General features: G+C 40.2%; 1 protein-coding gene and 1 pseudogene across 1 annotated transcript in view; both read right to left on the reverse strand.

Moving 5' to 3' along the window:
* Positions 1–4,176: 4,176 nt before the first annotated feature.
* The window catches only part of COG2 (component of oligomeric golgi complex 2), a 70,604-nt gene continuing 49,535 nt past the window's right edge, over positions 4,177–25,245 (reverse strand). The window contains exons 10-17 of the mRNA XM_045298210.1: positions 18,221–18,323; positions 14,885–15,036; positions 13,821–14,021; positions 12,495–12,567; positions 11,477–11,619; positions 9,173–9,312; positions 6,837–7,017; positions 4,177–5,323 (exon numbers count right to left, since the gene is read on the reverse strand). Coding sequence (XP_045154145.1) covers positions 5,222–5,323; positions 6,837–7,017; positions 9,173–9,312; positions 11,477–11,619; positions 12,495–12,567; positions 13,821–14,021; positions 14,885–15,036; positions 18,221–18,323 — 1,095 coding nt within the window. The 3' untranslated portion in view covers positions 4,177–5,221. The remainder of the gene's footprint in view (positions 5,324–6,836; positions 7,018–9,172; positions 9,313–11,476; positions 11,620–12,494; positions 12,568–13,820; positions 14,022–14,884; positions 15,037–18,220; positions 18,324–25,245) is intronic.
* Positions 16,040–16,691, reverse strand: LOC105979487 (annotated as a pseudogene).

Genomic DNA, 25,245 nt, shown 5'->3' on the forward strand with positions numbered 1-25,245 from the left:
GGGCTGTGTATTTCATTATAATATTTGACTTTATTTTCTGGAGTTGTCCTTTGAAATCTTCTATTCAGCTTTAAAAACGTATTAATTGGGATTTAACACATATATCATTCCATAGTTCAGGCTGGTCAAGTGGAATGGTACAATTGCTAGCACAATCACGTTTCCATACATTCTTTTTCTACAGGGACTCCTTGACATCGGCTCCCTTTTACTTTAGCACCACCCCTGCACCTCCTCCCCACAAACCCTTATTCTACTAGCTATCCATATGTTAGTCAGTCCTGGGTTTCGTATACTGAAAAATGGAAAAGCACATAACACAACTTCAAGAGGGTGACCTCCAAGGACCTAATACCTCTGAGATATACCCTAACATGAACAAATAAAAACCAAACCAAACCAAACAAGCTGAAAAAACAGGAAAATTTGGAAACCAGATCAGGTCCAGACTGTATCATAGTGGGGAATCTACTGACAAAGTTTTAACTGTTCAATTCAGATCTTATGCCTTCCATCTTCTATACTCATCTCTTCCAAGCACTGTTTAGTGACCCCTTTCCTCCCATCCCTCAATTTTATGGAAGGGGAGTCCTTAGGAGGCTTATTTCCTATGTAGTTCCACAAATGAATCTTGGGCTCCCACTGTCATCCAGCATCTTCTGCACTTCGGATTCTCAGAATTTAGGCTTGTCCCTCCTTTGACTTCAGATTATATGGATTACATATAATCCTTCTGTGACTGAGGATGGTGTGCTTCTTCCATGTGGACTTAGTTGACATCTCATTTAGATGGCTGCTTGTTTGGAGACAAGCCTTTAAGACCCCAGACCTATTTTATCTGAAAGCCGGGCACCATCTGAATTCTTCGCCACAATTTGTGCTAGCACCTGTATCTTCTGTGTTCCCTTCCTGAGGGTGAGTATTGAGCAGGGCCAAGATGTAAGAACTAATTGTTCTTAAGTTGGAGCTAGGATTTAGCGTGAGCCCCAAACCCATTTCTGCATCTATGCCTTTTTTTTTTTTGTTACTTGGGAGTTAATACATATGTCATATCATTCCATAGTTCAATCATGTAAAGAATTGTACAACTGCTTCCATAATCACTCTCCAATCATACTTTTCCTTCCTGGACTTCTTGATATCCTCTCCCTTTTATCTCCCTTACCCCCACCATAATGCCCTCCCCCGCCAAACCCTTGTTCTATTTGCTGTCCCTATAGGCTCATCAATCTGGGTTTCATTTACTGAAAAGAGAAATAACACAACTTCAAGAGGATGACCCCAAATGGCATAGAACCTCTGAGATACACCCTAATATGAACAAGCATGAACAAAATAGTGTACATCCCAGGATTGTCAGAATAATTCATATCTTAATACAGCATGTATATGGTTTTGATGTAGCAAGGCCTTGTTTGTCTGCCAATAAACAGTACAGCACTCTTGGTACAGCTATCTTTTGCTTCCTCAGACACCATATATTTTCTGACTTAAGTTCATGCAGTGCAGTTTCCTCATGGGGTCTCACCAATGAAGCCTTTAGAGCATGCCACAGTACCCCAAAGATCCAGGATTGTGTCCCAGAATCCCTGGCCTGGATTCCTGGGATACCTCTATATGTCCAAGTTCAATGTTGCCTACCTGCTGCACACCACCAAAACACTCCCCACTAAGTGTCCCCAAAAGCATCCTCACTCCTCTCACAACAGACATGCACCTATGCTCTCCCAAATGTGACCCTTCCCTCTCCTGCACTGCCCCTCCCATAAAGAAGCCTCATCCCTCTGACAGGTCTGCCTCCCTCTCCAGGGACCTCACTACAGATCCACATGGCAACCACTTAGCAGACATCTTTCCCATTTGATCCCAGCTGACCTGAGGCACCCTCTGGGCAAGTCACCTACATTATACTTACCTAGAGCAGATCATGTATGTTTCATTGGCACTGGTTAGGCTCTCTGGCCCCGCAGCCAGAAGACTGGATGCCCTACAAGCCTGAACTTGTGCCCGTTCTGCTGCATGTTCCTACCACAGTCGCCTCATACAGCATTTGTCCTTTCGGGCTTAACTTCACTCAGCATAATGTCGTCCAGATCCCTCCATGGCTTGAGGCGTTCCATAGTTTTATAGGGATGTGTAGTATTCCATTGTGTGTATATACCAGCATTTTAAAATACACTCTTCTGATGGGAATTTAGGGTGTCTCCTGTTTCTTGCTATTATGAACTGCGCTGCAATGAACATGGGATGCTCAGCTCTTTCACTTCTTAATTTCTTCCATGTGCTTTGATGAGGAGTAAGTTTCAGGTCTTCTGACATCCACTTTGATCCCTCCTTTCTTGTCTTTTTAATGACCTTTTGCTTTCTTCCTTGATTCCTGGTGTCTTTGATGACCAGCTTACTAGGTCTTGTCATTAGTGGTCAATGAAGCATCTCTCCTTGAGATGTTCTCGAAATCCAGGAGAGATAGACTCTACGTTGTATTTTCTCGTGGGCTTGTTTTTACATGGACTTACCTATGAGTAACTGATGGTCTGTTACAGTTACTTCCTGGCCTGCTTTTAGCTGCTGATCCTGAACTTCTCCATCATCTTTCCCCAGAAATGTAGTCCACTTGATTTCTGTGTATTCCATCCTGTGGAATCCATGCGTGCAGTTGCATTGTGTTGTTGAAAGAGCATTTGTTAGGAACAAAATGTTCTTGTAAAATTCTATCCCGTCCCGTTGAAGAGGGGTCCCGGGTAGGAGACGAGCCAGTCAGGGTGCAATGTAACAACGATGAAAAATACAACTTTCCTCTAGTTCCTAAATGTTTCCTCCCCGCTCCCACTATCGTGACTCAAATTCGACCTTGCAAGTCTGGTTAGACCAGAGGATGTACACTGGTACACATAGGAACTGGAAACACAGGGAATCCAGGGCGGATGATCCCTTCAGGACCAGTGGTGTGAGTGGCGATACTGGGAGTATAGGAGAGTGGGTAAGAAAGAGGGAACCGATTACAAGGAACTATATGTGACCTCCTCCCTGGGGGACGGACAACCGAAAAGTGGGTGAAGGGAGACGTCGGACAGGGCAAGATATGACAAAATAACAATTTATAAATTATCAAGGGCTTATGAGGGAGAGGGGAGCGGGGAGGGAGGGGAAAAATGAGGACCTAATGCCGGGGGTTTAAGTGGAGAGGAAATGAGTCTCCAGCTACTTTTCTACCACCCTTTCCTACTTGGTCAATTTCAGACTAAAGACGTTCATAGAATTCTTTGATTTCTTCATCACTAGGTTTTCTGGTTGGCTCATAAATTTGAATAATAGTTGTATTGATTGGATTTCCTTGAAGGTGGGTACAGGGAATCCTATTAGAGAGCATTGTACTTCAAGACAGATTCTGAAATGTCCTCCTTGACAGTGAATGCAACCCCATACATACCTCTTGATTGTGTCATTTCTGGCATAGTAAGTCATAAAATTTTTTGATTCAAAGTGGTCACATATCAGGCCATTTCAACTCACCAACACCCAGGATATAAATCTTTATGCATTTCATTTTTGATGACTTCCAATTTTCCTAGATTCACATGTTGTACATTGCAAGTTCTGAGTAATTGATGTTTGCAGTAGTTTCTTATTTTGAGTTTACCCTATCAGCAAATGAAGATCTGGAAGGCTTTACTCCATGCAAGTCACCATGGTTGATTCTCCTTTGAGAAGGCAGCTCCTCCTCAGTTGCTTTCGAGCCTGTGGGGCCCTTCCTCTGGCAATGTTCTGCTTCCATTCATTAGGCCTTTGGCATCTGACAATGTTTCTCTACTATCCACAGCAATTTCAGATGCTACTTCCAAAGTTGGTAGCGGATTCTTTCTTCATTGTTCTTGGCCTGGAAGCTCTGTTGAAACTTGTTCAGTCCGGGTGACCCTGCTAGCATTTGAAATACCAGTGACATAGCTTCCAGCATCACAGTATAACAAACTGACGGACAGGTGGTGGTGATTTGTGATAGTTATTCATATCTAACAAAGCAGCAAACTTGGCATATAGTATGAGGGGGCTTCAAAAGTTTGTGAGAAAATGGAATTGAAAGAGAATGTACTTTTCCGCAAGTATTTTGAAGCTTCTGCTTATAATCAGCAAATGTTCAAATCAAATGAGAATTAAAAAGAAATTCCAAGTAAGACATAGTTTTATTGGATACTTTATTTAGATTGTATGGGGCCTGCCCATTGTCAGAGCTGACAGATGATATTGGGGATGTGCTCTGAAGGTATGAGAAAAGAAGGCAATTTGAGCTGGTAACTTGTGATTCTATAAATTAATTGATAAATTCTACTGAATCTACATTCTAATGCCCTACTGCTGACTTTTCTTCCTTTGTCTCTGTATAGCTAAGCTTGAACAAAGAATAAGAGGCTGAGATGCAAAGAAATGTAGAGGTAGAACTAGAATAAAAATGCCTTAATCGAATCATCAAACTGAAACAAGCCAAACAGAACCTTTTAGTACCTCTGTAGTGTTTCTAACTTTTCTAATTAGGAATCCCACCATGGGGCTAGAATGGACAAATTCCTTCACAAGTTACTAAAAAGAGGCATTTTACTGTAAAAAAAAAAATCTGTTGTTATACGGGACAAGTAATGAGTAGTATTTAACTTGTGCTGGATTTGCAAACATAAGGTGCACACAACTCTTGGTAGACACTTCTTTTATTCACGAAATATACTTTTTCCTAATGCTGTAGCTCGAGAGGTATGGGGAATGAGTCTCATCAGAAGCACTGTTCTTAAACACAGTGTTGGCAGGGATTCCCACTTCATAACCTCTTTCAGAAAGTCAATACTTTATGACAGTTAATGTCATTTCAGAGAAGGATGCTTCCATACAGTAAGCTATGATAACTCCACTGCAGTAATTTCTTCAACCTGCAAGGTTGGGAGACAATTTTTTTACATTCATATTTACTTTAACCATACTTTAGAAATGGGCTCTTCCACACTCAGATTTACAGTAAAAATAAAATAATTTCCTTTGAATACTACAGTAGAAAGTCCCCAATGTTTTAAAAACTATCTTCCATACAATGGAAAAAGGATAGTGCTCTTCTTTTTGGGTGAAAGAAGACCCAGAAGATGCATTGCCATGTTGCTGGAAATACAGTGGAAGCACGTCTTTGCTACACAGACTTGGTAAGAGAACAGTCACTTTCTTCCAAGTTCTTCCAAGACGCTTAAGGCTGGTCTGCTGTTGCCTGGTCCTTAGCTGCAACAACCAGCTCTACGAGAGCTGGAAAACTTCTTATGCTGCTCGTTTGCAGGCCCATCTTTTGTATCTGCAAAGTTCACGAGAGAATAAATTACATTACCACGATCTAAATTGAACGTGAAAAAAGATACTATTAAAAAACACAACAAGATCCCCACTTCCTGCCTCTAAACCAGAAAAAAGACAGTTCCCTAAACATTAGAAGGACATATTTCCCAACAGAGAAAAAGATTTACTTACTGTAAAACACTAATATATATTTTTTGGTCAAACACTTCTTATTCAAGTTGCCAGGGAATTAATTTATCTCAGTCTAACAAATTAAACATTTACCAGAAAAAAAAGCCTTTGTTGTGGTCTTAAAAAATGTTAGAAAAGAAAATTCAACTAAGTGAACTATTTTTAGACAATTTAAAACAAAAAAGTATTAATCTGAGCGCTTTATTTCTTAACATATCATTAGAACCCTTCTTAGAATCTGATTAATTGAAAGCACTGGCACAGCACTATTGTGCATTATTTTGATAATTAAGACATGGCACAGTATGTTTCTATTTTTGTTTAAAAGGAAAACACACACACACACACACACACACACACACACACACACACACACACACACAAAAAGATCCGGATGGACAGATACCAAGTGTTTGTTAAAGTTCTGTGGTTAGTTCTAGGGACTGGGATTATGGCAGTGCCTGGTCTTTTTCTTCTCCTTTCTTCCCTCCCTCCTGCTTTTTCTTTTTATTATTGAGTTTCTATAACTACCTTTCTGCCTTGTAAAAAACTTTTAAATTTCTCCAATGAAATAAGAGAAATCCGGCAACTGAGTTTTGCCAGGTAGCTCTCTAAATTTACCTCAAAGCAGAAAAAAAATCAGATTTTCAGTGAGGGCCCTGAGGTATACAATGAACTATTTCAGTCAGCTAGAAAACCAAGTATTTTATGGTGGAAATTTTATAATTCCATTTCTTCCTCTCTGGAAAAACAAAAAACAGTCCTTTCCTTAAGGATCTACAGCTCTATGGAAAAACCTGCCCCTCTTTGGAACGTTTTACAAAACTACAAGGAAGTAAGTAACTTAATGAAAATGCAAGTGCACGTTCTCTGGTTCCTTTGTGATATCCACTTATACACCAATACGCATCCACGTACAGTAATTCTGAAATTTACTGAAAGTCTACAAAATCCAGCCAGAGATGCAAAGAGGTTATGTGTAGCACAGCAGAGGTAAGGTTTGTCTAGTTCTTTGATGACAAACCAACAAATATTTCAAAAGACATTGGCTTATCACTAATTCTGTCTCGGATACCTTGTAAGGCAGTGGACAAAAAGGACAACCACTCTTGTTTTTGTGAATCTCAGTTTATGAGATTTCAGAAATTTTCTCACAATTCCTAGGCATAAATTCCTGACTTTCCAAGTACTTTGGAGCTCTGACTCTTTTCTTCTTAACCTTTGAGAAATCAACTCTCTAAGTACCTTGACAGCACCTTGGCTCCTGTGAACCCCAGGCCATGGCCTAGCCCTCCTAATTCCTTTTCAGATTTGCTGGGCGCGATGCTGCTGACTACTACCTGCTCTCCTAAGTACTCGATGTCTAGGGCCAGCTGCAGTCTGATCTTGTCGTCATCGGTCATACCACCACTGGAGCCTGCAGAGTTGGCAGGGGTGGTTTTCCGAGCTTGTTTCAGTCTTTTCAGGCTCTCCTCCATTTTCTTCACAGAGCTCAGTACATCGGACACAGTTCCATAGTATCTTGAGAACAAAAACACAGTTACTAGTGTTTTCATATAACATAAAATATAGAAATTGGATTTGTGGAAAAAAGATTTTAAAGATAAAAATGGATTTCTGATAAAGCATTTAGCCATGGTAAATATTTAATGTTTCTTATGATTGTGAGAACAATAAGTTCTTGTAACATTCTAGTACTAAGTCACTCACAATGGAAGAGGCAGGCACATAGGTTTTGTTTAAAATTTTAATCATCCCCACCTTCCTGATATGATCATTGAAGACAAACGTGTGCATAAGCAAATGTGGTGAAGAAAGCTGATGGTGCCCGGCTATCAAAAGATATAGCGTCTGGGGTCTTAAAGGATTGAAGATAAACAAGCGGCCAACTAGCTCAGAAACAACAAAACCCACACGGAAGAAGCACACCAGCCTGTGTGACCACGAGCTTTTGAAGGGATCAGGTATCAAGCATCAAATAACCAAAAATCATATCATTGTAAAGGTGGGTGAGTGCAGAGTGGCGACTCACAGCCCATCAGTAGGCAACGGGATACCCCCTTACTGAAGGGCTGTGGGGAGGAGATGAACCAATCAGGGTGCAGGGTAGCAACGATGAAACATATAACTTTCCTCTAGTTCTTGAATGCTTCCTCCCCACCGCTATCATGATCCTAATTCTGCCTTACAAATCTGGCTAGACCAGAGGATGTCCATTGGTACAGATAGCAGCTGGAAACACAAGGAATCCAGGACAGATGACTCCTTCAGGACTAGGGGTGAGAGGGGCGAGGCCTGGAGGGTGGAGGGAATGTGAGATAGAAAGGGGGAACCGATGACAACAATCTACTTGTCATCGTATGAATCTACTTGTATGGTCTCCTCCCTGGGGGATGGACAGCAGAGAAGAGGGCGGGGGAGACATTGGACAGTGTAACGTGACAAAACAATAATGATTTGTGAATTATGGAGGGTTCATGAGGGAGGAGGGAGTGGGGAGGGAGGGGGAAATAGGCAGCTGATATCAGGGGCTAGAGTAGAAGGCAAATGTTTTGAGAATGATGAGGGCAGCGAATGTACATATATGCTTGGCACAATGGATGTATGTATGGATTGTGATAAGAATTGTACGAGCCCCCCAATAAAATAATTAAAAATAAAAAATTTTAATCATTAACGCTAAGAGGAAACGAAATTGTCTATCATATATTCAGGGTGAACATGCATAATTCACTCTCCAGATGAAAGTAACAAATTCATTTATAACAGTTCTAGGAATAGCTAATCTTATTTTAAAACAAAATAAAACGAGGCCTTCAAAATACACTTAAGCACCATTAAATTTCTAAATCATAATTTTTATTTCAAAACTGTTTACAAATCAATTTTGTTCTTGAGACACAGAGCTCATAAAACCATAAATTGTTGCTATGTTCTAAATTAGCCCACAAATGGCTGTTTAACTCTAAATAACTGAAATAAAAAAAGGCTATTAAGAAATTAATAATTAATCAAAATTAAAACTCAATTTTTAAAAATATCAATTGGGGAAATGTAGATTTAATTAGAAATGAATAGACATTCAACCACAGCGATTCTGAAGACTTCTTCATACTTTTAAGGGTTTTAGACACTTGATTCTTTATCAGTTGTAATTACTTCAAAATGTATGCTTTCCTCTTCTCTGATTACAGGGTGTCCCAGTCTAACTCCTTGATTATCTGCATGCTGACAGCTATTTTTAGACAGGCAGAGCTGCGGGGAGAAGGAAGGAGCATGAAAGGAAACGGTGTGAGTGACCTGGATGTGAGTGGGCATGGTGTTAGAGCAATGAGAGGGGCACGCATAGAGGGAGAGTGGGATGCACCTCCACTCAAGAAGGAGGGCAGACTTGTGGGGCAGTGTGTTACCTGGGAGATGAGGGACAGGTAAGCAGACCAGCTTGGTTGCAGTTGCCAGCTATAAGATGGCCCAAAGAGCCTTGCATGTGGGAGAAGGAAGAAAGTACCCCTCAGTCTGCAATGCAGACTGAGTCAGCCATTGAGTGCCTATCCTCCAACGTGCATCCTGTGACCTCATCTACCCAAAACCTGACCGTTTAGTACCCTCTGCCGTAGGGTGCTAAACTTAGACTCTCCTAAGAAAGTTCCACATGTTGCATTTTGAAGGTACTTACTTATGAGTGCTCTCAGAAAGTGCTCCTTCTAACCACTGTTGAATTATTGCTTGCGCAAGCTTATTCTTGTGTTCGCTCTGAAGGTGATAAAATGGTTTCAAAGCACTGTCCACATAGGAGGAAGCTTTAGTTGGTACTTCCTGTAATAATGTTGGTAGTGGTTAAATATGCACAGGAAAAAAGGGAAAAGAATAACAGTTAGCTCAATCTCAAGTTCAAAAGGATACTATTAACATACCAGTCTTGAGAAGTGTATAGACTCTGTCTCCTGCCTTAAGAAAGTTAACAAATGATACCATCGAATGATACCTACAGAAGAGAGTCTAGAAGACCAAGCAAGTGAGGACAATGTTTGGAATCAGACTGGATTCAGGTGCTCACTCAGCCATTTACAGTGTAGTGATATACTGATGTCCATACAAATCACCTGGGCGTCTCACTAAGTTCAAGTTCTATTTCAGTAGGTGGGGCCTTGAGCTCTGCACTTCCACCAGGTGGTGGTACTGCTGGTCAATGGCTACATTCCAGAAGCAAGGGTCTAGGATCTGGTTTGTTCAACTGTAAGTAAGGTAGGGTGGATAACCCAATAAGTGAGGTTTTTCACCACATCAAGTTTCTATCAAGTAAACCCACGTAAGCCTAAAGGTGTTCAGTCCTTGTCAGGGATAGTCAATTTAAAAAGAGACTTTGATTCTGTAGGACGGTGCTATTGGGTTGAGAGAGAGGTAGATGCCAGCCATACCTAGAAACAGTCTTGGATATGTTAAAAAAAAAAAATGAAATTGTTCACTTACTGATTAGTAAGTAAGCACAAGCAAGCTCATGCTTACTTTGCTTATTAGGTACTGCACACTAAGGGTACTGGTACCCGTGTCATAAGATGTGATGTGAATGAATGTGAAGTGTTTTAGCATGGTGTCTGACTCAATTCAAGCACTTATGGAATGTATTATTATCATATCCTATTAAATAGAAAGGGAAACTTGGTATATTACTAAAAGAAACATGTTTTCTGAAATATAAAATAGGTGTCTCTCCCCAGCTTCCAAATGAGACCAGAGAGAGCAAATTATTTAACAAGGTAGACATAACAATTCTGCCACATGACCAGGTTTTTATAGGAAAAGAAGAAACAGTAAGCAAAGAGCTTGGCTATAATCTTAGCTTGCCACCGAAGAATGAATGATTGCATTCAAGTGGTCTACTAGATGGAAAGAGTAATGCAAGCAGTAGATAAGGTTCTGACAGTAGCAAATAAACAGAAAGGCTAGTCCCAAAGAAGATATGCTTATTATCCCAAAAGGGCACAATGTCTTAAGAGATTTCTACCGTTCCCGAGCGGCAATTTGAGTCAGGAAAATAATGGAGCTTTATTTCAAAACTGTTTCTTCATTGTTTTATTGTGGTAAACTTTAGCCACTTTGTTTTCACACGTATGATTCAATGATACTGGTTTTGTTCCATCGTGTTGTGAAACCATCCCTACTTTATCTTTCCCAGTTGTTCCACCACCACCATCAGAAATGCAATGCTCCCTCGGCTAAGCTTCCTTCTCCTCCCGCCACCCTGGAAACTACTAAGAAACTGGTTTCTGAGAGTATCTTTTAAAATAATAAATAGTTTAAGTTTAAATTATATAACTGAGAAAAAACTTGGGAGGCTGAATTATGTGAGCTCTAACACGGATGAAATGAGAGAAGCATGAAAATTAGAGCTCAAGAAGGTATATTTTAAAACTGGTAAAAATAGACTCCCCAAGTCACTATTCAATATGTGAAAACAGATGACTGTGAACACCTGCATGTGCTCCAATGTCTTTACATGTGGCCCTTCAAATTTTATTTAAAAAAAAACAAACATTAAAATGCAGGTACTTCCAGCAATAATATGAAAGTAGCAAAGTAAATGTAAATTTTGAAAATATAAGACATGAAGCAAAAAAAGTACTGGACTTTAAAAATATTCTATTAAAACACTTTCTTTGGCAAAAGGTTCTTCTTAAGGCCAAGAGAATCCAGAACATGTTCACAGTATTCAAGTTCAACTACTTAAGTTATGTTTGTCCAAAGGTTATGTCTGACCATCTACCTGTAGAGATGGAGACATTCATTTCTCTGTAAAAATATACAATTTCTTTGTATAAGATAAAGTCTATCTCAGGTTATTCCTGGGAACCCATTTCTGTTTCTACCCCAACAAACCTCTCCCCCTTCTGTTTTATCTTGGCCTTATGTAATGTGTACTTCTTTAACTAAAAAAAAACAAAAAAACCCCTTTCCTCCAGCAACTGGCACTTGCACCTACCTTATTGGTTCTTCGATAAAGCCTTGGAACTTCTAGAGCACTTTTCAGGTAACTAAAACAAGAATCACTGAGCTCTTGGATAATCTTGTTACCTAAGGCAGGCAGACAGGCTGACAAAGAAAGCTGGGAGTCCTCCAGGGCTGCTGTTGAGATAAACAGATTGTTTTAGTTTCTTCAGGTAGCGATGTAAATTCTACCTTAAACACTGCCAATACTTTAGAGCGCATGCTACAATCAGTCAATCAATCAACCAATCAAATTGTTAGAATTAAACTTGAGGTCTCATTTAAGGAAGAATAGAATATAAATATACCATGTTTCCCCGAAAGTAAGACATCCCCAGAAAATAAGACCTACTTTCAGTTTTGCCTCTCACTGAAATATAAGGCATCCCCCAAAAATAAGACCTCCCCGAACATAAGGCCCCCCGAAGCTACTGTAACTCTGGACCGGAGCAGCGGGTGCCGCCGCGCAGCTCAGAAGTGTGAGTAAATGTACCATAGATTATGAGTAAATGTATCATAGATTGTTGTACATGGAAATAATGGTAGTAACAAGAAATTCTTGATACTGTAGATTCACAGTTTGTCTGGTTATGATGGTTTGTGATGACAACTACTACTGTACCGTATACAGGTAATAAATTTCCCTTTTTTTTTTTGTTCAACAATAAATGTCTACCGTATTCCTCTTCATGGAAAAATAAGACATCCCCTGAAAATAAGACCTAGCGCATCTTTAGGAACAAAAATTAATATAAGACACTGTCCTATTTTCGGGGAAACAGGGTAGCCAGAGATTTACAACTAAAAGAACACATCAATTTACCGCATATACTTGAGTATAAGCCAACCCGGATATCAGTCGAGACACCTAATTTTACCACAAAAACTGCATTTAAAATGTGCTGAAAAAACTCAGTTTATACTCGAGTATACACAGTAAATAGCTCCCACAGTCTCTGAAAAAAAATTTTTTGTTATTCAAAGAACTGTTGAGTCTAAAGATTCCATTTTACCTGAGATAGAAGAAAAATTTTTAAAGCCAACCATTTCAAGCTTTGGTTTGATTGTTTCCAAAAGTTCTGGAAGCTGAAATAAATAAATGTTTTACATATTTAGTTGCCCTTTATAAATCAAAGTGGTAATTCTATTTGCAGCTATAAACTTTAAAGCTTTTTAACGAATGATAAACTGAAGATGGCACTTTCAATAATTTTCTTCAGAGAATAGCAATAGTCTTGATTTTTCCACTGTTCTAAAATGATTTAAGAAGATGGTAAACAGCAAGGTTTAATGGCTAGCAACAGGCACCAAGAATAAACAGAAACCTTTTTTATTTGGTACATCTTCATAATACCAAAAAAAACCCCCCTCGCAATCAAGGTCACATACTTGTTCAAAGTATAAAATTATACTTGTTTAAATGTTTACACCTGAGGCAGAAGGGCATATCAGAGGACTTAAAAGCAAATTTAACCCATAAATTTATGTTAAAATAAAAAAATGGATGTGTAACTTGTGGTCTCTCTCCATCTGGAGCAAAGGAAGAGGGAAGAAAATCAAGGCCATACAGGAACAGTTAGATGAAGGACGAAAGGGGCTCACAAAAACCGCAGCCTCCATATGTTAGAAAAAGGCAGAAATTTTAAATATTTTAACAATTTCAAAGTACAGCTGATGATTGGATGGTAACATGTGCCTGGAGTTGCACTGAGTCAGCATTGACGCAGGGGCAGAAATAAAACTCAGCCCACCAAGGAGCGTGCTTGCAAAGACTACCCTAAAGGAAAACTACCAGGTCATGACGTACCTCTGAGCACATTAAAACAAAACAGAACAAAAAACACCTCGCTGCTACCGAGTCAATTCCAACTCAGTGATCCTACAGAAAAGGGTACAACTGCCTTATGGTGTTCTAAGATTGTAACTCTTATTGGAGTAAAGAGTCCCATCTTTTTCCAACAGAGTGGTTAATGAATTTGAACTGCTGGATTTGCAGTTAACAACCCAACCTACTCCACCAAAAGAGCTCCTCTGAGCACGTTATATCACTACTAAAAAGGAAGCCGAGGCTACAGTTTTGTGAAATACTAGGGCATACACATATGCCAAAAAGTAGAGAATTTGTAGTTATCTTATGTGGAGACTGTCTGCTGTGGAGAGAGAGAAAGAAATACCTAGAAGGGGTGATAAAGAAGATGTCTTCTCTTGAGGTTACCCTTAGGCCCTATAAAACTAACCCCAATCATGCCCATAATCTTTTGTGCACAAAAGAAATGACAGTGAACCTTTGGTGTAAACAATGAACCTTCTACTCAGAACTCTCTGGGTCACTTGCTTACCTGCTCCTGAAGCTTGTTTAGGTCTGCGACCACATACACCAGCTGAGTACTGGAAATGGAAACCATAGGCTTTGTTTCAGAAGGACCACTTCCTTGATCGTCATTAGTTCCCTGGGTAGCGATGGAAGGGTCTTTGCTACCAATAACCAAAGATTTTTTAGTATCTCTGGTACTCGTATTAGAGATGGGCCTGAGTAAAAGCTGAGAAAAGACTCCAATCATTAAAGAATACATACTATTTCTTTACAAACAGGTCTGAAGGACTATGAAAGAAATCAAAACAAATTACAACCCCATGCACATTTATCCTACTGTAACTCAAGTCCCATTTCTGGTGATTAAATACTAACAGGTAAATAATAACTAAGTAAATTCCAAAACCCAAGGAAAGTGAATTTCTGGTATATCACAAGTTAAAAAATATTAACCATATGAGGCAAATAATTGCTAAGTTTAATCAATACATTTATAATTTGAATTAGCAAAGGTTAAAAAAAACCCTCTAAATCTCATTTTGCTTCAAATAAAACAGCAAAACCCGCGGAAGCTGTTAAAGAAGAAACCTGCCAGAGAAGGAAAACTAAAATACTTCCCACTAGAATGAGAACAGAAAAGAGCTAACACTGCACTGTCAAAGGTGGAAAACCTTAAAGACCCGGAAAAATAAGGCAGCCCTGATTCTCACACATTTCATTGTATAAACAACAACGTCTTCCTTGCATAACATGTTATAGGGGGGAAAACAAAGACAGTACATAGCATCAAGAAAAGAATGTAAAATAAAACATAATATATTATATTCAAGTCAAAGTAATTCAGAGAGAGATTATAAAAGTTGTTGGCTAGCAAGAATAAAAGACGTAGCAGGCACAGGACTAAATGAAAAATCTCTCTATCCCACTCTGTCCCAGAAATTACACAGCGGTCTTCAACAACTGCTTCAATGACCAGGATCGTCTCTGAAGACCATTCTTAGCAACTTGATGGCAAAGGAGGGAGGACGGATGCTAAATTCCACTGCGCCCTACAGCCTGCTAGGCCCTCAGTCAACAGCCAGCCATTACCTCCTTGACAAAGATGGAGTACCGGGCTAAGATCTGAAGTGTGAGCTTCCACAGACGGTGCACTAGCAAGGGTAAAAACATCTCATCTGACCAACATTTTCTAAGGCTGTTCCATGTTCTGTCAGAAGCCAACAGGCAATACGAACTTCCAGCTAAAGGGGAAAAAAAGACATTGAAGGAACCTCAATCAAGTTAAGTCAAAGATGTGCAAAATCTAATATTTTCAATGTATACTTCAGAGTCTAGAGTTCAGAAAGCAGCATTCTTAAGTGGAGGTAATGTGGATGACCAAATGCCACAGCTCATTAACTAAATATAATCATTTTACACGTATCACCTCCCAAACGTCTAGATAACAATTAAACCATTAGACCATTCAGAAATAACCTGGGTGCAAGAGTGCAAACAGGTATTTCATACCAAATAAACAAATACACAGTGGAGTGGCAGTAGCTTGTAAAGACTTAAACTTTAGTTTTAAACTTGACCTATTTCATTTGTAGAGTCCTCTCTTTCTCCACAACTACATACTTATTATTTACATAAAGGAAGGCAAAATGCCCGGTTTTGGCAAAGAAACTAACTCTGAAGCTAAAATAGTGCAGTGAAGATGTGACAGCTTAGTTGCACAAAAGAGAGCAGGAATTTAAGGCAAGGAACCTAGTGACTATATGTAGCTATTACTATAGTCATACATCATCTAAGGGGTCATCAGGAACGAATACGAGAGGGCACCCCCCAAAAAACATGGATTTCCCCCCCCAAACCAAGGAATAAAATTTCCCCCCCAATTGTATTAGTCTCTTTATTCTTTTGATAATCTCTTCCATTTTCAGGTGATGAAATGCTTAAGGATCCACTTCAGATGCTGGCACCGCTAAAAACATGGTCACTCCCTTTATTTAAACTCAAAATTAAGCCTTTGGATTCTTGTCTCTATTCGGATCCCTGTAGTTTGGCTGTAGCAGACCTCTAGAGACAGCCTCACGCGGCAGCGGTCAGCCTACACGTGGCTCTGGCTTCTTCAGGAGCGCTGCAAGGTGAATTTAGTTTACCGATTGCCAACCAGGAGGCATTCTCAAGTGAGTTTACATGCATTTTATTTTTAGACAACCTACACGTTTTTTTTCCTTTAAAAAAAAAAAAAGCCTCCGCTCCAAATAAATCCAGGTCAAAAGTAAATGAAGCGCTCACGATGTCATCAGTTCCGTCTGTCTCAGTCCTGGTGTCGTGTGGATGCACAGCAGCCGGTTAGGATGCGAGGCACTGGTCCTGAGTTGCCCGCCGTGTTAACATGTCTCCATCTCTAAGCCGTCCTGAAAGAAGATCATATACGGGTCACACCATCCTCACGGTAGTCCAGCAGAGCCACCGTGCCATCTGGATTCATGTTCTCACCAAGAAAGAACTGGTACTTTTTGAAATTTGCAAGGATGTTCTTGATTTGTTCTGCAGCCCCTGTCATAAAAGGCTTTACTCTCTCTGGTTTCTGCTGTTCAAGTTTGCTTTTGATTGATTTCATGTAGTCTTTGATGTACTTCTTGTAGGCTTCTTTTGTGAAGCTGGTCTCCTGCAAGTGATGGATCATGACACTATCAACACCAGTGACCATTGTGCTTTCTGTCCCATCGCCATCAGGGCCTTCAGCTGAGGCGTTACCACCAATGAGGGAGGCATTGATGTTACCTTCGGTCCTACTGACCGTCTTCCCCTCCACTTCCAGACACAGCCCGCCTGCAATTTCCCGGATCTTGCAGATGTCGGAGAACATCTCAACACGGCTGATGAGGTCCCGGGAGATGATCATGATGGTGGCTGAAGGGAGACAGTGGCGGCGCTAGCTTAGGAGGAGCCCGGAGCTCTGAGAGAGCACAGTGCAGCCAGAGTGGCATTAAAATTTTTTTTTTTTTACAAAAAACCCCCTATCACCTTCAAAGTACTCTCCATTACACTTAATACATTGGTCAAATCTGTGATTCCATTCTGGAAACATTTTTCAAACTCATCAGCTTGGATGGCTGACAACACCTTCCTTGTTTTTTTCTTCACCTCTTCTACGTTGCAAATTGCTGTCCTTTCATGTCCCTCTGCATTAGTGGAAACAAAAGGAGTCACAGCGAGCAATGTCAGGTGAATCAGGTTGTGTGGGAAAAGAGAGGCGTGCTGTTTTTTGGCCAAAACTGGTGCACTGAGATGGCTGCGTGAGTAGGTACATTGTCGTGGTGGCAAAACTAGTCCCGTCTGCCACAAATCAGGCCTTTTTTTGTTGTACAACGTTACTCTATCTTTTCAGAACCTCTAAATTGAAAGCTTGATTAACAATCTGACGTGGTGGGACGAATTCCAAATGCACCATGAGTCACCATTTTCGCCCATTTGGAAAGCTGATGGGCATCCAGAACAAGGTTTGTCATCAACTGAGATTTCATCTTTCTTGAAATGAGAAAAGCACCCATACTTTTGAGTTTTTCCACAACACTGTCCATGTAAGCTGTGTTCAACATCACAACAGTTTCTGTGGCATCTTTCCCAAGCAGGAAACCAAATTTCACAGCTTCTTGCTGTTCTCTTAAATTAGCCATCACAAAAACGAGGTTTGAGTGAAACGCTTTTATGAAAAAATTCACTGTGACACCACTGGGTGCACTAACTCAGAGCACGTTGCTGGATGCTTCCCTAGTGGGAAAAATGTGTACTCTGAAATCGCTGCCCAGTGGGGCTTTTCCTGTTGCTTTTTTTTTGGTGGGGAAGTACCCCCTTGTATAACATGATGCAAAATGAAAGATGGCAATGAGGGTGTGGATATGTGTGTGCTAAGTCTGTTACATGTCCACCACTTGAGGCCTAGACCTTGGATTCTGGAAGCTTAGGGTCCAGGGTCCAACTGAAAGTCATTTTGGGGGGAGAAAAAGGTACATGCGTGTCCTTTACCATACAGACTAGTCTCAGCCTCAGATGAAATCAGGCAGTAGACATTTTGTTATAAAAAAAGGTGGACTACTTGAGCATTTTGTGGGCTATTTGCTGTTGACACACACACACACTATATATATGTCAGGGATGAAATACACTCTGCTTCATATCTATTTACCATCTTTATAAAGCAAGATGTTTTATAGTACCTATTAGGCAAGAAATCTCTATAAACAACAAAAAAGGGTTCTGTTCACCTCTTAAAGAAAAGGTGTTAATCTGAGTGTCTTTAAATCCTTACTCTATATGCTAGGAAAATGTTGAGCATGAACGTGCCCCTGGGTTATGGAGGTATAGATAATATGATGAGCTTAATTAACTCATTTAGTCACATCTCATAATTTGTCACTTCAAGCAAGTTACCTGGAGCGTCTTCTAGTACGTCTGTCAGTGCTGCTTCTAAGGTTCCTGCTATTTCTCTAAATCTGAGATAAAGCAAGGATATGAGTGTTAATGTTTTGACAAACTACTAGATATAACACCCTGTCCATTCCATACTTCTTTACAAGCAAAAGGAATTCTCCTCCAGGTTCTTGCTGACAGGTCCGGTGCTTTTAGACATGTCCTATTAGTCCCAGACACCTCTTTTCCAAGATTTTTTATTTTGAGAAGGAAATAAATCATCTTGACTCTGCCACTGTTATAGGGTGTGACAGTTTTTTTGTGCCAAAATAGTACCTGAAAGAAGATTTGGGTGGAGTTTAGCCTGTCAATCAGGTCACAGCTTGATGACCTCCTTCGGAGGTGTAATCAAGATCAATGGCTCTCTGGAGGCCGGCCCCACTTTCTCTTTGCCTTCACCTTCCTGCTGGTGAGCTGCGCTAAGACCTGCCAGGGCCCTGGGATGAACTGTGCTATTGGATCCACACGACCTTGCACCCACCAGCCTGTGATCTTCCTGCATTCTGCATCATTGCATGTGGCTATATGCGTGAGAAGAGGGACTTATTGGACCTGACCTGGATATTTTCCTGATGTGTAAAGCTTCTTGATATATGAAGCTCTTTCTTACAAACACGAGTGCCACTGGCTTTGTTTCTCTAGTCAAGCTGCCCTAACACATTACGGTACCTTGGGAGTGGGGTACTAGATAAACAAATCATGAAGATGGAGAGTGGACGTTGTCTAACCTCTGCCCTATAAGTTTTTCTTCTTTGGCTAGCCAGAGGTCAGATATGGCCATGCAGTTTGCTGGGTCGTTTTCTGGAAAGAACATAGGAAGTGAAGGTTTTGATTACTAGATGTTATTCTTGGTTATTTCTGTCTGAAATAGTGAACATGAGTGTGATAAATGTGAATTTTGGGCTCAGAGGGAGAAAATGCCCCTTGAACTTCTTTGAGGCCTTGCTGCTTAGTCAAAGTGGCGGACAGAAGGCCTGGCCCTGGCTTGATCAAGCCAGAGACCTAAGGCCATAATGTATACGAATGGGATAACTGAGATAAGAAAGGATTGAATTTGATGGTTTTAAGAATGAATTTAAGATCTGGCTATACTAGGATGCTATAATGTGTGATAGAAATGATTATTGGGAAGAATAGAGCGTTTTATAAGTCTGTTGCCTTCACCATTAAACTAGGTCTGTTAAATAGGTTTAGGACATGCTGCAAAAAATGCTTAGAAAAGGTAAGCCCCACCCAGTGCTTTGAGTGCTTAGGACATTTGCTTTTGAAGACTTGCTGAGATCAGGTGGCAGAATGAAAAAAAAAAAGGAGCCATTTGGTCTTTTAGAATTTTGAATTGGAGGTTTGCTCCTGAAGCTGGAAAAATTTGGAGTCATGAAAGAACTTGCCTCTCTATGATTAAACATTAAAGGTAGCCTGTGGGAAGCCTGAAGTGCTCAACAGGTGATCACCTGGATCCACTTGTTGAGTGGAAGTGGGAGAAAAGCAGTGAGAGAGACAGGGTGAGTCTGCCCACTAACACCATGGGCTTGGCTCCCAGGGACTCGAGAGGAGTGGGTTGGCTGGTCTGAAGTTTAAAGAACTGTGCACAACCTGAACCTATTGCATGACTAGCCCATGGGGGTTAGTTAGGGTTATTGAGAATTTGTGATGAGACCCATGGTGGAAAGCAAGGTGGCAAATGGGCACCCTAGTGAGGCTATAATGTAGAGTGCTCTTTCTTTCTATGTTGTATGGCTCATGGATTCAAATTACCATGGGTTAGCAACCAAGTGGTTAACCACTGTGCTGCTGGGGCTCATTTATGTAACAACCAAAACCCACCAAATGTACTGCCATTGAGTTAATTGGGATTAGAATTTGCATAAGAAAGGGAGTTCAAATACAAACATTTATGAATTCTTAAATTTGCATTTAGGGAATGTCTCCAGACATATACCTCCAATAAATGACATAGATATAATAATATAAATAATTAATAAAGAAGATTTATATAAAAGTAGAGAGAATAGGTAGGCAAAGGGCTACCTTCATGTTAATACTATATGTAATGGGAATTCCACATCACAAAGAGAGATATACTGAACATGACCTATACGGATATACAATGGGGAGTCAACAGGTTTGTGGGAGGGGATTCAAGGGAAAATGGCGGCCGGGTAACAAGCATAGGAATATCTTCCCAGCCACTACCAGAGAGGTCCCGACAGGAGGGAGTCCTGCACTCTCTGAAAGCTAGAAAAAGAACTGAAAAGTGCAGTCCATCAACGTTTTTTAAAGTTAGAGAGCAGCAATGCCTACTGACTGATTCCCCTTCACCACTGAGCAGCAGCCTACGGCTCTGCTGTGCACTCTTCTGTATAGGCTGACCCTTCCCTGCCTCTTACCCTCATGGCCTCTGCAAGGCCTATGTGGTTAGCAGACCATGTGGGCAGCATGCTGAAGACATCCTCACTACCCAAGGGATGATTTTGGCCATTTTTCCTCCTTTCTTATGTACCCCTCCCCTACACGCTCCCTTCCTTCCCCCTTGCAGCAGATGTGTACACACAATAACATTGTCAAAGGTCAAGGAATCACTACTCAAATAGCAGTTTTATTTTTATCTTATTTTTTTTCCTATGGTTCTTGTATCTTTAATCTATTTTAATATTTTAATTCTTTTTTCCCCCTAATTCTCTCCCACTTCCTCTTCCTGTGTAATCCTATACTCCTGTGAATATGCATGTCTCCCTGGCAAAAATAGGCAGCCTCAGAGATCCAGGCACACCCAACCAAACCAGGGTTATTTTGTTTAAGCCAGAATTTTTTCCCTTTTATCGTGACTGCAGACTTGCCCACATTCATGCTGCCATGGCAACAGAAATGTAGCTCCATACCCAGTCTACGTTTTTTTGTTTTTCCTTCTCTTCTCGGCACATTGACATTTTTTCCTCCTTGTGTTTTTCTTTCTTCTTTTATATTGTCTCCCTAACTCCATTATTCCTTCATTCTCCTTTTGCTTGCTTATTTCTACTTCTTTTAAACACACACACACACACACACACACACACACACACACACACACACACACCTTCTTCTGGCCTCCTTATTTGCTTACACTATTCTCCCGTCTTTTTTGTGTTCTCTCCTTTTCCTCATAAAATATATTTCCATGATATATACTAATTCTTATTACCTTACTTAACATAAATTTTCCCGTTATTTTACAAATCTTTTGGTCTATTCAGATGGCCTCAATGCGACTTTTGTTTTATTACTGTCCCCCCACTGCCCGCCTTCCTCAGTTGCCAGTATCACTCCCTTTTTCTTCATTTCCTCATTTTGTTTTCTTACTCCCATTAGATCTCCTCCACACTGGACAGAGCTAACTAGGCTGCAAGACCCAATAGCCCACACACCACTGATAGGTACACAAGCATGTCTCGGAAGCAGCAGTCAACCCCAGTGCAGCCACAGAAATGAAACACAAAGAACCAAAGTCACTGAAATTCCAATGGAATACTCTGAAAAGAGCCCAGAAATAGCCATAAATGGAATACAGATGAATAAGGTGTAGGTCACCTTAAGAGAGAGTAGAAATACTCAAGAGAACAACCAAAGGAATTGAAAACCTAGAAACCTTATACCAAAAGGAATCCCAGAATATAAACAGTTAAGATATCAAAATTAGACAACATGAGTAACAGAATGGAAGAAAAGGAAAATCACATCAGTAAGCTCAAAGACAGTCACTCTGACTATAACCGATGAGAGATCAACAACAAAAAAAGCAAATTAATTCAAAGAGAACCTAAGAATGATATGAGATGGTATCAAGAGAAATAATGCATGTTTCAGCAGGATACCCAAACAAGAAACAAAAATCTATAGATAAAATATACTATGAGAAATCATAGAAGAAAATTTTTCCAACATTGAAAAGGAGAAAAACAACTATTTAAGAAAACTGGAGCCGCAAACAGAATAGAACCCCCCACCCCCCCAAAAAAAATCACAGCACATTGTAATCAAATCCTCCAATTTCAAGAAAAAGGAGCAAGTCTTGAGAGCAGCTACAGCTAAAAACAAAACAAAACAAAAAAATAAGTCACTTAGAAAAGAAAATCTAAAAGGGGAAGCTTGGGTTTCTCAGCAGACACCATACAGGCAAGAAGACAACAGAGTGACATATATCAAATTCTCTTTTTTTTTTAGGGAAAAAAAAATATATATAATTTTATTGGGACTCGTACAACTCTTATCACAATCCATCCATCCTTCCATCCACTGTGTCAAGCACATTTGTACATTTGTTGTCATCATAATTCTCAAAACATTTGCTTTCTACTTGAGCTCTTGGTATCAGCTCATTTTTTCCCCTCCCTCCATGTTCCCTCCTCCGTCGTGAACCCTTGATAATTTATAAATTATTATTTTGTCATATATTACACTGTCTGATGTCGCTCTTCACCCACTTTCCTGTTGTCCGTTCCCCAGGGAGGAAGTTATATGTAGATTCTTGTAATCAGTTCCCCCTTTCTACACCACTCTTCCTCCACCCTCCCAGTATTGCCACTCTCACACTGGTCCTAAGGGGTTCATCTGTCCTGGATTCCCTGTGTTTCCAGTTCCTATCTGTACCAATGTACATCCTCTGGTTTTCCAGATTTGTAAGACAGAATTGGGATCATGATTGTATGTGGGGGGAAGAAGCATTTAAGAACTAGAGGAAAATTATATGTTTCATTATTGCTGCACTGCACCCTGACTGGCTCATCTCCTCCCCGAGACCCTTCTGTAAGGGGATGTCCAGTTGCCCACAGATGGGCTTTGGGTCCCCCATCTGTACTCCCCCTCATTGACAATGATATGATTTTTGTTCCTTGATGCCCCATACCTGATCCCTTCGGCACCTCATGATCACACAGACTGGTGTGCTTCTTCCATGTGAGCTTTGTTGCTTCCCTGCTAGATGGCCGCTTGTTTACCTTCAAGTCTAGGGTCTTAAAGACCCTAGACGCTTTATCTTTTGATAGCTGGGCTCCATCAGTTTTCTTTACCATATTTGCTTATACACCCATTTATCTCCAGCGATCATATCAGGAATGCCAGTTTAATAGAACAAAGTATTCTTGCATTGAGGGAGTACTTGAGTGGAGGCCCAATGTCTATCTACTACCTTAATACTAAACCTATAAGTATATGCACACAGATCTATTTCCCTGTCATAATAAGTACATTTACATATGTACATACCTGCATCTAGACCTCCACAAATGCTCTTTACCTCTTAGTTCTTTCCTCTATTTTCTTTTTACTTCCCTCTTGTCCCACTATCATGCTCAGCCTTCATTTGGGTTTCAGTATTTCCTCTTAGTTACATTACCCTTGCTCAAGCCCTAACTGGCCTCTTACACCCTCCTCACCACCGATTTTGGATCACTTGTTGTTATATTTCAAATTCTTAAAGAAATAACTGCCAAACAAGAATCCTATAGCAAAATTATACCTTAGATATGAGAGAGAAGTAAAGGTATTTCCAGACAAGGAAGAACTAAATAAATTCATAAAAAAGACCAGCATTACGAAAAACATTAGCAGATCACTATGTACACAGAATCAATAATAACAGCAAACAGAAGAGTATCATACAGGACACACCACCCAGAAACCAACAGAATGAAAGTATCATTCAAAACAACCCAAAATTAAAAGTGGAACAATGAGCACACACACATGAACAAAACAAATACAAACAAAGCAAAATGACAGGAACAAACTACCAATAATGACAATGAATGGTGAGGTAGTTAGTTTATTGTGCCAACCAGGCCAATAAACATATGTGGGATTAATTGAAGGGTGGAGAGATAAATGGTTCCATGAGTCTCTTCTTTCTTGTCTCTTGCTCTTTGATCATCCGACCACTGTGAGGCTGCCTTGCTTGTTCTTTGCCTCAATTTGCAAGCTACACTACCTGTGGGACACCTAACCCGTGGACTGTGTCGCTGTAATTTGAGGTTCTTTCAAGACCTGCTTCACACCATTGGAATTTTCATCTCTTGAGCTGGGGACTGTCGGACCCTGTCATCTGGCTGACTGTTGGTGACCTGCCTGCTGTTTCCTGCCTGTGCCTGGATAGCCTGAATTGCTCTACAGAGGACTACCCTGTGGTCCTCAAGACTTGAACGACTGCCAGTGTCTCACAACTGTCTCACGGGAGTGAGTTGCACTGAGCCATTTGTACTGCTTTATAATTTAATTGTTTATTTCTTATGTTATATACCTATCGATCTGTATAAATATACACAAAGTTATTAGCATTCTGGTTTTGTCTCTCTAGAGAACACTGTGTAACACAAATTGCAATAGATTCAAGGAAAATAATATAATGAGACATGAGAATGGACACTACATAAAGATTAAAGGAACACACAATAGACATATACACCCCAGTGGAAGACTCTCAAAATACACTATTCAAACAGAGTTGATGAGAGATTCATTAAGCTCAACTATAATAGTAGGAAACTTTGTTGTTGACCTAGCAACAACAACAATGGATAGGAAGACTTAGCACTGTGAACCTAGGATAAGCAAAGCACTTCTTAAAAAGAACAAAAGTAGGAGGCCTCATACTACTCGGCATCAAAACCTATTAAACAGCTACGGTAGTCAAAACATCCTGATCCTGGTGCACTGATAGAGACATAGACCAACGTTCCAGAATAGAAAACCCAGAAATAAATGCATCCACACAACTGATTTTCAACAAAAGGCCAAAAAGCATTAAATGGAAAAGTGATGAGCTCTTCAAAGAATGGTGTTGAAAAGGAAAGAAACCAAGGAGAGATAAAACATTATTAAAAAAATAAGACAAAGTAGGAGGGCTTTCACTCCCAGACCTAAAAACCTACTTTATAGCTATGGTAATCAAAAGAGCCTGGTACTGATACAATGATAGATATGAAGACTAGAAGCTTACAAACGAAAATACAGGAATG

Source organism: Echinops telfairi, unplaced genomic scaffold (genome assembly GCF_000313985.2).
Source record: "Echinops telfairi isolate 266 unplaced genomic scaffold, ASM31398v2 ScPeMD7_7424;HRSCAF=8462, whole genome shotgun sequence".
In the NCBI taxonomy this organism is placed as follows: domain Eukaryota; kingdom Metazoa; phylum Chordata; class Mammalia; order Afrosoricida; family Tenrecidae; genus Echinops; species Echinops telfairi.